This window comes from Giraffa tippelskirchi, chromosome 13 (genome assembly GCF_054371585.1).
Source record: "Giraffa tippelskirchi isolate mGirTip1 chromosome 13, T2T-mGirTip1v1.2.pri, whole genome shotgun sequence".
NCBI classification, from domain to species: domain Eukaryota; kingdom Metazoa; phylum Chordata; class Mammalia; order Artiodactyla; family Giraffidae; genus Giraffa; species Giraffa tippelskirchi.
Window position 1 is genome coordinate 122389560 of NC_137287.1, and position 12873 is coordinate 122402432.

Here is a 12873-nt window from a genome sequence, read left to right on the forward strand (position 1 = left end):
TTGAGGGGAACGGGCTGAATTTCTAGGATGACAGTGCAGAGTACACGCTCTCCAGGGCGCCCTAACCCTCCATTCGGCAAGTGTCAACTCCTGACTGTTTCACGCCACCAAGCAATTGCCATTGCGGTACAGATTAATCTTTTTTTCAAATGATATGAAAAACAAAGCAGGACATAGTTTTTCAAAACCAAAAGCCTGGAGGCTTGCATCTGCTTTAAATTGAGTCCCACCGCTTTCTCATTTCCAGTGGCTTTTACTCTATTCCCTGGGTCTCTCCACACATGACGAAAAAGACTAAGATGATATATAGTTATTAGTAGTCTGTTCTGATTCTGTATAAGAAATTGGTTTTTGTGACATTATTTAGCCACAGTTGGCACATATTTCAAGTTTTCCACCAAAATTTTCATTAAAATACCATTAACATAAATGGAACATTTTAAAGACAACCTAATGGCAGTATTAAATTGCTAAATATGTATATATGTATCTACACACACACACACACATAAAATTCAAAAAACAAGACATAAACCCAAACCTAGTTCCACACACAAACCCCAATATAAACACACTTCAGGCTACCTACCGTGTCTTCCAGATCTTTTTTTGTTTCAGCTTTGTTAGGCGAAACCTTCAAAGTTTGGAAAAAACAAATGTTACAAACCATAGCTCTTCAGGGTGATTTTCTTTCTTTCCTTTCTCTCTCTCCCTCTTTCCTTTCTTTTTTTTTTTTTTTGGCCATGTTGCAGAATCATAGTTCCCTGACTGGGTATTAAACCCAGGGGCCCACAGTGAAAGCATCAAGTCCTAAACACCGGGCCCCCGGGGAGTCCTTACTTCATATTTTTACTTAACACGGTCCAGTTTACTCTACGGTAAGGAATATAATAAGAAATCCTGGTAATGCCTAGGTACAGAAAAGTTAATAAAGTTAATATTTTATAGTGAAATGCATCCGATCTTACACTCACCCAGAGCTTGATCACATTTAAGGTTGTCTCCTAGAAGGCCTCAGACTTTCCACGGCTCCCACTAATCCAAACATACAACCCTTCGGTGTTTGTCACACATTCTGCTGACTGTTTCCTGTTTTATCTTTCGAAGCTGGTCTTGGTCTTTGAAAATAGCCCAAACGCTTGGAGCTGTCTGTGTAATTATGCATGCACTCACTCAGCCCTTTTCTGGGTGTCTGGCCCGTGCGAGGCCGTGGGCTCTGAAGAGTCAGAGATGAGCAAGCAATGCAAGGCGTGGGCTGCTGCCCCGACCCGGTGAGAGCTTCAGACGCAACAAGATAGAAAGTGACTTCTACAGTTCGATTTGCCGTTTGAGGGGCAAAAACGCTTTGACAGGTCAGCGACTCAAGGAAGCGTTTTCCAATTATTTCTATGATCAATGACCATAAGACACCAACTGCGGTAGAGCCCCATGACCACACGGCCCACATTGTACTGAAGGCAAAAGGAGAGGGGGCAGCAGAGGATGAGATGGGGTTAAATAGCATCACTGCCTCAACGGACAGGAATCTGAGCAAACTTCAGGAGACAGTGAAGGACAAGGGAGCCTGGTGTGCTGCAGTCCGTGGGGTCACAAAGAGTCAGACACGACTTCGCCGCTGAACAACAGCATGTCCTCTAGTCTGGTCACCTGCCGTGCGTCTCACAGTTGCCAGCAGCAAAGACTCCTTCTCTGAAAGTCAATCCCCTTACGAAACACCTTGTCCCTGTTCTCCAGGGTCTAGCTACACCAAGGTGACACCCCGTTTAGGACAATGCCATTCAAGTCTGTCTCATTCTAAGAACTAGCAAAACTTTCTCGCAATAGAACTTAGGAATAGAATAGAAAAGGAGATGAAATTACTTACCAGGGTTTTAAAGAAGCTCATGATGGAACTGTTCTCTGCCTGGGCGTCTTCCTTTGCAATCTCCAGTTGCTCAGGGTCCCCGGGGACAGAGCGACTCACAGTTGGGACTTCCTGTCCTTCTTTTCCCTTGCCGTCAACTATGTCCTAGGATCAAGACAGAGTTTTCACGGTTGCAACTTGTTGAACGCGGACTCTCAAAGTAATATTTTTGCTTCCCGCCTCTTTCTCCCTTACCCGCTAATTCCAGCCATACTTCTTCTGCCCACGGGGGTGTAGAACAATCAGGGGCTTATGAGAGTCGCTCTTCCTTCCCCGCCCCCTCTTTCTAACAGAATCAGCATCTGCAGTCAGTTGGAGGGACATTGTTCAGAGCCAGAGGCGAGCAAACACACCAGGGCACGTTGCATCCCAAACAAAAACCCTTTTCTCCCAGCTCTGCAGAAAGGCTGTGTATGATGCCAGCACCCTGTGGTCCTCCAGTGCAGAAAGGGTGTGTATGATGCCAGCGCCCTGTGGCCCTCCAGTGCAGAAAGGGTGTGTATGATGCCAGCACCCTGTGGTCCTCCAGTGCAGAAAGGGTGTGTATGATGCCAGCGCCCTGTGGTCCTCCAGTCTGATCATGGAAGATGCTTCTGTTTGGTTTCCCACCACCCCCACAGTGGTGGATTTGTATCAACTAAGAAACGCACTGATGTTTTAGAATAATACTCCCGTCTTCAGGATCTGGGAGTTTATTGGTGAAAAGCTGTGATACAGCGGTAGACTTCCTCTTCTAACCCACCCAGGATGGCGGGATGCTTGCCAAAATGGCCTCTTCACTCCCACGACCTTGGGCCAAGCCAGGTTACCTCAAGCCCATCCATTCTGCAGGCTTGGGCCCAAGTTTACGTTTTTCACTGAAGTCTTTCTGGGTCACAGCACCCATAGGACCTGTTCCCTTCTCTGGGTTTCTAGATCACCTCCCCATGCTGAATCACTTGGCATATAGCTCAATGAAACCAAGCCATGCCATGTGGGGCCACCCAAGATGGATGGGTCATGGTGGAGAGGTCTGACAGAATGTGGTCCACTGGAGAAGGGCATGGCAAATCGCTTCAGTATTCTTGCCTTGAGAACCCCATGAACAGTATGAAAAGGCAAAAAGATAGGACACTGAAAGATGAACTCCCCAGGTCGGTAGGTGCCCAATATGCTACTGGAGATTACTGGAGAAATAGCTCCAGAAAAAATGATGGGATGGAGCCAAAGCAAAAACAATACCCAGCTGTGGATATGACTGGTGATAGAAGCAAAGTCTGATGCTGTCAAGAGCAATATTTCATAGGAACCTGGAATGTTAGGTCCATGAATCAAGGCAGATTGGAAGTGGTCAAACAGGAGATGACAAGAATGAACACCGACATTCTAGGAATCAGCGAACTAAAATGGACTGGAATGGGTGAATTTAACTCAGATGACCATTATATCTACTACTGTGGGCAGGAATCCCTTAGAAGAAATGGAGTAGCCATCACGGTCAACAAAAGAGTCTGAAATGCAGTACTTGGATGCAATCTCAAAAATGACAGAATGATCTCGGTTCGTTTCCAAGGCAAACCATTCAATATCACGGTGATCCAAGTCTATGCCCCGACCAGTAAGGCCAAAGAAGCTGAACTTGAATGGTTCTATGAAGACCTACAAGACCTATTAGAACTAACACCCAAAAAGGATGTCCTTTTCATTATAGGGGACTGGAATGCAAAAGCAGGAAGTCAAGAAACACCTGGCATAACAGGCAAATTTGGCCTTGGAGTACAGAATGAAGCAGGGCAAAGGCTAATAGAGTTTTGCCAAGAGAACGCACTGGTAATAGCAAACACCCTCTTCCAACAACACAAGAGAAGACTCTACACATGGACATCACCAGATGGTCAACACCGAAATCAGATTGATTATATTCTTTGCAGCCAAAGATGGAGAAGCTCAAAACAGTCAGCAAAAACAAGACCGGGAGTGGACTGTGGCTCAGATCATGAACTCCTTATTGCCAAATTCAGAATTAAATTGAAGAAAGTAGGGAAAACCACTAGACCATTCAGGTATGACCTAAATCAAATCCCTTATGATTGTATAGTGGAGGTGACAAATAGATTTAAGGGACTAGATCTGATAGACAGAGTGCCTGATGAACTATGGACGGAGATTCGTAACATTGTATAGGAGACAGGGATCAAGACCATCCCCATGGAAAAGAAATGCAAAAAAGCAAAATGGCTGTCTGAAGAGGTCTTACAAATAGCTGTGAAAAGAAGAAAAGTGAAAAGCAAAGGAGAAAAGGAAAGATATTCCCATCTGAATGCAGAGTTCCAAAGAATAGCAAGGAGAGATAAGAAAGCCTTCCTCAGCGATCAATGCAAAGAAATAGAGGAAAACAACAGATTGGGAAACACTAGAGATCTCTTCAAGAAAATTAGAGATACCAAGGGAACATTTCATGCAAAGATGGGCTCGATAAAGGACAGAAATGGTATGGACCTAACAGAAGCAGAAGATATTAAGAAGAGGTGGCAAGAATACACAGAAGAACTGTACAAAAAAGATCTTCACGACCCAGATAATCACAATGGTGTGATCACTCACTTAGAGCCAGACATCCTGGAATGTGAAGTCAAGTGGCCCTTAGAAAGCATCACCACGAACAAAGCTAGTGGAGGTGATGGAATTCCAGTTGAGCTATTTCAAATCCTCAAAGATGATGCTGTGAAAGTGCTGCACTTGATATGCCAGCAAATCCGGAAAACTCAGCAGTGGCCACAGCACTGGAAAAGGTCATTTTTCGTTCCAATCCCAAAGAAAGGCAATGCCAAAGAATGCTCAAACTACCACACAATTGCACTCATCTCACACACTAGTAAAGTAATGCTCAAAATTCTCCAAGCCAGGCTTCAGCAGTACGTGAACCATGAACTCCCAGATGTTCAAGCTGGCTTTAGAAAAGGCAGAGGAACCAGAGATCAAATTGCCAATATCTGCTGGATCATCGAAAAAGCAAGAGAGTTCCAGAAGAACATCTATTTCTGCTTTATTGACTATGCCAAAGCCTTTGACTGTGTGGATCACAATAAACTATGGAAAATTCTGAAAGAGGTGGGAATACCAGACCATCTGACCTGTCTCTTGAGAAACCTGTATGCAGGTCAGGAAGCAACAGTTAGAACTGGACATGGAACAACAGACTGGTTCCAAATAGGAAAAGGAGTACGTCAAGGCTGTATATTGTCACCCTGCTTATTTAACTTCTATGCTGAGTACATCATGAGAAATGCTGGGCTGGAAGAAGCACAAGCTGGAATCAAGATTGCCGGGAGAAATATCAATAACCTCAGATATGCAGATGACACCACCCTTATGGCAGAAAGCGAAGAAGAACTAAAGAGCCTCTTGATGAAGGTGAAAGAGGAGAGTGAAAAATTTGGCTTAAAGCTCAACATTCAGAAAACTAAGATCATAGCATCTGGTCCCATCACCTCATGGGAAATAGATGGGGAAACAGTGGAAACAGTGTCAGACTTTATTTTTTTGGGCTCCAAAATCACTGCTGATGGTGATTGCAGCCATGAAATTAAAAGACGCTTACTCCTTGGAAGAAAGGTTATGACCAACCTAGATAGCATATTTAAAAGCAGAGACATTACTTTGCCAACAAAGGTCCATCTAGTCAAGGCTATGGTTTTTCCAGTGGTCATGTATGGATGTGAGAGTGGGATGGTGAAAAAAGCTGAGCGCTGAAGAATTGATGCTTTTGAATTGTGGTGTTGGAGAAGACTCTTGCGAGTCCTTTGGACTGCAAGGAGATCCAACCAGTCCATCCTAAAAGAGATCAGTCCTGGGTGTTCATTGGAAGGACTGATGTTGAAGCTGAAACTCCAATACTTTGGCCACCTGATGCAAAGAGCTGACTCATTGGAAAAGACTCTAATGCTGGGAAGGACTGGGGACAGGTGGAGAAGGGGACGACAGAGGATGAGATGGCTGGATGGCATCACCAACTCGATGGACATGGGTTTGGGTAAACTCCGGGAGTTGGTGATGGACAGGGAGGCCTGGCATGCTGCGATTCATGGGATCGCAAAGAGTCGGACACGACTGAGCGACTGAACTGAACTGAACTGAATGCCAAGGACCAAGCCAGAAGAGTCTGCATCAGAAATGGGGCTTTCTTGGGAACTTCCCTGGTGGTCCAGTGGTTAAGACTCAGCACTTTCAACACAGGGGGCGTGGGTTCGATTCCTGGTTGGGGAACTAAGATCCCACAGGCTGCATGGCGTGGCCAAATAAAGAATGGGGCTGCTTTTTTTTGAACAGCTATAAAAATATATAAACACATTTTGGTGAATATTTTAAAAGGTAATAATAATGTGTGTATTCCACAGAGTTTTCCTCTGTTCCAGAGCTCTCTCTAAATGGAGCAGCGCTTCTTGTGAAATGCCTCTGAAAGAGCTGGAACTTCACAAAACACAACGCAGGTCAGAGCCACAGCTCCAAGTTCTCAGCTTTTCTAATGCATTCCAGGCAGAACGAGTTTCCCCGGGAAGAGATGCCCTTTTAAACAGGTTCTAGTGTAACTGCCTGTTTATGCTGTGCTGTGCTCAGTCGCTCAGTCGTGTCCAACTCTCTGCGACCGCATGGACTGTAGCCCGCCAGCCTCCTCTGTCCAGGGGATTCTCCAGGCAAAAATACTGGAGTGGGCTGCCATGTCCTTCTCCAGGGGATCTTCCCAACCCAGGGATTGAACCTATGTCTCTTACGTCTCCTGCATTGGCAGGGAGGTTCTTTACCACTAGTGCCACCTGGGAAGCTCTTTCCTGTTCATATTAGAACTCTAATATGTGTTGAACTTTTGATAATTCCAAGGTATAATTCGGATCCAGGTTGTTAAGTAGGTTGATAAGAAGGCTGGTCGGAAATTTTGTGTCTAGCAGATGAGTGGCTTCCCAGGTGCATGCTGGTGGTAAAGAACCCACCTGCTAATGCAAGAGATGAAAGAGACATGGGTTCAATCCCTGGGTCAGGAAGATCCCCTGCAAAAGGTAATGGCAACTGACTCTAGTATTCTTGCCTAGGAAACCCCATGGACAGAAGAGCCTGGTGGGCTGCAGTCCATGGGGTTGCAAAGAGTCGAACACGACTGAAGCAACTTAGCACTTAGCATGCGGTGCGCCTATGTTGGTGATGATTAGGTGGTGCATATACATGCACACATACACATGTATGAAGTTATTCTTTAGGAGTGTTTTTTGGGAAAGATACTTCTTTGGTACAATGAACAGTCTTGCTTGGATAGAGTTGAGCAGAAAAACTTTAGATGAAATACTAAATCAAAAAAATTACATAAATCATCAAACAGGTGTGTGTAAGATGAGCCAGCGTGGACGTGATACCAGGACTAAATCTAACAGAGAAGTGCCCCACCAGGCCTGCTGGAGCTGGTCCTCGGAGAGAGTTACTTATTTTTTCCACCCACTCATTCATTCACCTTCATTCAGTAACGTGGTGGGGAAGTCCTGACCATGTGCAAACTGTGGAGAGGCCCCATGCTGGGAGTGCCCGGGCCCCAGAGCCAGCCCGCACAGACTCCGCCCTCTGCCCCACAGCTCACACCTGTGCCTTCGTGGGCGTGCTCCCTGACGTCTGTGCCTGGATGTGCTCAGGGGCCAGAAGAGCAGCACCTGCCTCTGAGAGTCGTCGGGCTGTCAGTGGGATGATCCATCTAAAGGGTTTAGCGCGTGGGTAGCACACAGTGTGGTTTTGCTGTTCAACGGCTAAGTCGTGTCTGACTCTTCGTGACCCCACGGACGCAGCACCCCAGGCACCCCGTCCTCCACTATTGCTCTAACTCATGTCCACTGAGTCGGTGATGCCATCCCACCATCTCATCCTCTGTCATCCCCTTCTCCTCCTGCCTCAAGCTTTCCCAGCATCAGGGTCTTTTCCAATGAGTCAGCTCTTCTCATCAGATGGCCAAAGTACTGGAGCTTCAGCTTCAACATCAGTCCTTCCAATGAACACCCAGGACTGATCTCCTTTAGGATGGACTGGTTCGATCTCCTTGCAGCCCAAGGGACTCTCAAGAGTCTTCTCCAACACCACAGTTCCAAAGCATCAAGCACACAGTAAACACTCAATAAATGCTGTTACTGTCATCATTATTGTTAAGTTACTGAGCCTCATCCTGAGCCCGGTGAGACTGACAAAATTGAACCAGATACGTTCCTCTCGAGAAGTGCTAACAGTTTCACAGTGGATAAAGGCCGGCAGAGAAGGAGAAGAACTTGGGTAAAAGGATACATGAATCCCATGAGCCTACTTAGCTGCCATTCAGAATCAGCTGGGCAGCATTTAAACCAGCATTAACACCCAGACACTCCCTGAACCAATCTGATCAGAATATCTGGAGGTGAGGCTTGGGCACTTACTTTTAGAGCTTCTGGGCGCTTCCAGTGTGCATCAAGGTTGAGAACAGCTGGGCTAGAGGGATGAGGAAGGGTTGAAGATGGAGCAACATCTGCCCTCTGCCCTGGAGCCTGAGCTGCGGGTGGACACGTGGGGTGGGGGGGAGTTTCAGACGGTGGGAAGGGCATGAAAGGAAAGGATGAGGTGGGGACGTGGGCAGGAAGGGCTTAAGGGGCAGGTTATTCAGTTCGACTGAGATCCAGGCAGCAAGACAGGCTTCCCAGGCAGCTCAATGGTAAAGAACCCGCCTGCAATGCAGGAGACCCCAGTTCAATTCCTGGGCAGGGAAGATCTGCTGGAGAAGGGATGGGCTACCCACTCCAGTATTCTTGGGCTTCCCTGTGGTAAAGAATCCGCCTGCAATGCGGGAGACCTGGGTTCGATCCCTGGGTTGGGAAGATCCCCTGGAGAAGGGAACAGCTACCCACTCCAGTATTCTGGCCTGGAGAATTCCATGGACTGTATAGCCCATGGTGTTGCAAAGAGTCGGGCACGACTCAGCGACTTTCACTTTCACTTTCTTTCTTTCACTGGTGGTCCAGTGGTTAAGAATCCACCTGCTGAACAGAAGGTACGGGTTTGACTGCTGGTCTGTGAAGATGCCCCATGCCACAAATACTGAGCCCGTGCACGAGAGAAGCCACCGCAATGAGAAGCTCGGGAACCGTAACTAGAAAGGAGCCCTGCTCGCCACAACTAGACAAAGCGTGCGTGCAGCAGTGAGGACCCCAAGCGGCAGGAATAAAATAAATAAACAAAAGTCTACAAAGATTAAAAAGTTCATACAAGCATTACAGGAGAGGGCTGAAAAAGTAAGAATGAAGAACCATTCAAAAGTCTCCACAATCCTAGAACAAGTATATAGCAGCATGTGATATTAACATGTGAAATTTACCTATGGACCACGTGATGGGGTATTTTGCAGCCATACATTCTTTGAGGAATGTGGAATGAGAAGGAGCAATGTCCATGGGAATATCATTATAATGATAACGATCAACCTTTCTATGTCAGGCCCAATGCTAAGCTAGTTAAAAAGATCTCATTGAATTCTTATAACGATTTGTAATTCCAATTTTACTGATGAATAAATTGACGCATGAAAAGAATAAATAACTTGCCTTTGGTCTTAGACTGAGGCTAGGATTTGACCCTAGGTCCAAATGATTTCAGAAGCAAAAAGCTTTCAAGTACCATCCACACTGCCTCACACGTCCCTTCCTTCAGGAATTTACTCAGATATCAACTTCTTACCAAGAGTTCTCCTGTTTTAATTTCCCTTGTCTCTATTCCTCTTCCCTGCTGTTTTCCCCACTTTTGTCATCATTCACATATAACACAGGTTCGATCTCTGGGTTGGGGAAGATCCCCTGGAGTAGGAAATGGCACCCCACTCCAGCATCCTTGCCTGGAGAATCCCATGGACGGAGGAGCCTGGTGGGCTGCAGTCCACGGGGTCGCAGAGAGTCAGACAGGACTGAGCACACACAACAGCAACGTGTAACACATTTCGACCGAAAACACACGTGAGTTTAGTGTGTGACAAAGATTTTTTATATTAAAGGAGTTTTTATATTGAAGATGTAGGGACACCTGAGTGGCCATCTAAAAAAGTTGGCAGAGCGCCATAACCCTGCTCCAGGGAAAAATCTAAACGGATAAACATACTAGAAGAGCATGTGGGAAAAACTTTCATAGTTTGCATTGAGAGAGCTTTTGTAACTTTGACTGAAACTCCTAAAGTCGTGAAAGGAATGGTCAAAAGTCAAAAAGCCTGAATGTTTGGAGACATTCTGTAAGGAGGCTGGGGTGAGAAGCAGGCACCCTCGTATTTTACTAAATGAAGTATAAGCAACTTCAGTCCTGAAGGAGGGAGGGTTGAAATTTTGGCACTATCAACTAAAATTGAAAACATATATTCTTTGAAGGACTTCCCTGGTGGTCCAGTGGTTAAGAATCCGTCTTGCAATGCAGGGGATGTGGGTTGACCCCTGATTGGGGAACTTGAGATCCCAAACATTGTGGAGCAACTAAACTCCTTGAGCGGAAACCAGCAAGGCCGTGCCCCCGATGTAGACCCTGGGTGGTGCAGCCAAACGGATGAACGGATGAAGGAACACTTTAGAGAGCATGTATTCTTTCACCCAGTGATTCCACTCCTAAGAGTTGATTTTAAAACTCAATTCACGTAAGTATAAAATAACAAATACACAAGCTTGTTCACTACAATGAGGGCATAGCGAATGCTTGGAAACCTGCCAAATGTCATTAATAAAGTGCTGGGTAAATAACTTATGGTACATCCATTCATTGGAAAACTGTGTTCCAGATTTGGAAGCTGTACAGATATAGACAGTAGTGTTAGCTGGGGAAAAAAAAGCATGGGCTAGAACACAGTGCATATTATATTACCATTTGCTTAAACAAGAAGGAACGTTAATTTATGCTTGTCTTTTGCTTGTATATGCTCAGGAAAGATTCATTTAAAAATACAAACAGTGATTATCTGTAGGGAGCGGCATTGCTAGACAAGCATACCATTTAATAGTTTCTTATTTTGAGCCGTGTAAATGTATTATGTATTACAAATTAAAATTGAAACAAAACGTGTGGCTTCTCTGGTGGCTCAGTGGTGAAGAGTCTGCCTGCCAATGCAGAGGACGCGGTTTCCATCCCCGGTCTGTGAAGATCCCAGACGCCGAGAAGCAACTAAGCCCGTGGGCCCAACTACCAAGCCAGTGCTAGAGCCGGGGACCCGCAAGGACTGAGCCCGCGCATCCTGGACCCGCTCCACAGCAAGAAACGGCACCGCAGCTACAGAAGAGTCTGCACAGCAACGAAGACCCAGCTCAAACAAAAATAAATAAAAACAACAAAATGTGGAAGACTGATTCCAAATTTAAAGAAGACATCCAAAGAGCCAGACAGCCCAGCCCACGGCCACCAGTTTGTGGCCTATGCCTTAAATATTGGGTTATTTGTAGGATCTTTGTCCTTAACTACAAATATATCTTCGCTATTTTCATCAGGCCTCCGGATCATTCTGAGCAAAGAGAAATTTTAGACAGAAACGCAGGCACTCTCCAGGAAATATCTGGAAACTTCTTTTTAAGCAAACAGGTGTCCATGGTGTCAGCTAGTTTTTCGTCTGTGCGGAAGAGACCTACATATATTTTTTTCCCTTTCAGTTGGCTTCAAAGGGCAAACAGATCGAAACACTAGTTAACGGATCACAATTTGTCATGTTGAAAAATTGTGCTGCCTTATCATAATTTGATTGTCTATGATCAAACCCACATGGGGCTTCTGGCACCTTCCTTCCACTGTAAACTGTCGGCTGGGTTCCTTCTCCCTCGAAGCAAGCTCTGCACTGTCCACGTGAGAATATAAGTGAAGGCAGGATGATCAAGGCTGAAAAAAGCCTCGTCTGGAACTACTTGTGATGAATGTCTACCTCATCTAGAGGTCCCCACCGATCGGGCACCACTGGTTTCATTCTGAATTTTTGTACCAAGAATCACGGTCCAACACGCAGCTTAACACGGGAAAATTTGTCTAAGCAGTGTCGACTGGTACAGAAACCCATTACTCCACTCTTTTCCATCTGTTAGAAATTCAAGCCACATGCTGTCTGGGATAAAAGGGAGAGCTTCGCGCCCTCTCCCACTTGGTTGCCCCAGAGGCACAAAGGCCGTCACTGGCTCAGCACCAATGGTCTCCAGACAAACATCCAGGCTTCGCTTTTCCTCCTCTGAGAGCACATCACCTGCACACACCCACTGTCACACTGGGGATGAAAAACGGGATTCTGTTCACTCTCAAAGCTCAACATTCACCCTTCAGTGTTCCTAGAAGGGAAAGAAATTGATCAAACAAGCAGGAAGGGATTCCAAGACCAAAGGCTACTAAAAATGTTTAGTGGAAATTTAACATTTCTGAAGTAATTTGGGAATTTTTTTTAACACCTCGTTTTACTACAAAGCTCAAAACCACTGAAGGAGGATCTATCCCGGGAGTTTATTTTGTGTTTTTACTTTTTCCCACTCTTCTTTTTCTTCTTTAAGATTCATTTATATATGTATTTTTGGCTGCTCTGGGCACGCGCTCTCCGGGTCCGTGGAGCGGGGCTGCTCTCTAGCTGTGCATGGGCTTTGCGGTGGCGTGTCTTGTCTCCAAGGACAGGCTCTAGGGTAGGCGGGCTTCAGGAGTCGTGGCCCCAGGCTTAGTTGCTCTGAGGCACGTGGGATTTTCCACGGCCAGAGATCGAACCTGTGTCCCCTGTATCCTGGATTCTCAACCACTGGACTACCAGGGAAGCCCTTTCCCACTCTTCTTGTCCAATTCTCATCAACGGATAGAAATGCGTTCACATCTTTTAAGCTCATGGCAAAAATAAGGAAAGAACTCAAATAGCACAACCATAAAATACAGTTATGAAAGGACTTTGAAGACTGCCCATCTGCAGTTTTTTCTTGTTCCAAAACACACATTAGCTGTGCATTTTAAAAGCCAGT

The 12873-nt window shown here is 45.8% G+C and overlaps 1 protein-coding gene across 4 annotated transcripts in view; it reads right to left on the bottom strand.

Moving 5' to 3' along the window:
- Positions 1-12873, bottom strand: part of BCAS1 (brain enriched myelin associated protein 1) — a 143339-nt gene that overhangs the window by 42873 nt on the left and 87593 nt on the right. For all 4 annotated transcript variants that reach the window (XM_081557300.1, XM_081557298.1, XM_081557299.1 and 1 more), the window contains 2 exons: positions 1865-2008; positions 590-634 (listed from right to left, as the gene is read on the bottom strand). In XM_081557300.1, the coding sequence (XP_081413426.1) occupies positions 590-634; positions 1865-2008 (189 nt within the window). The remainder of the gene's footprint in view (positions 1-589; positions 635-1864; positions 2009-12873) is intronic.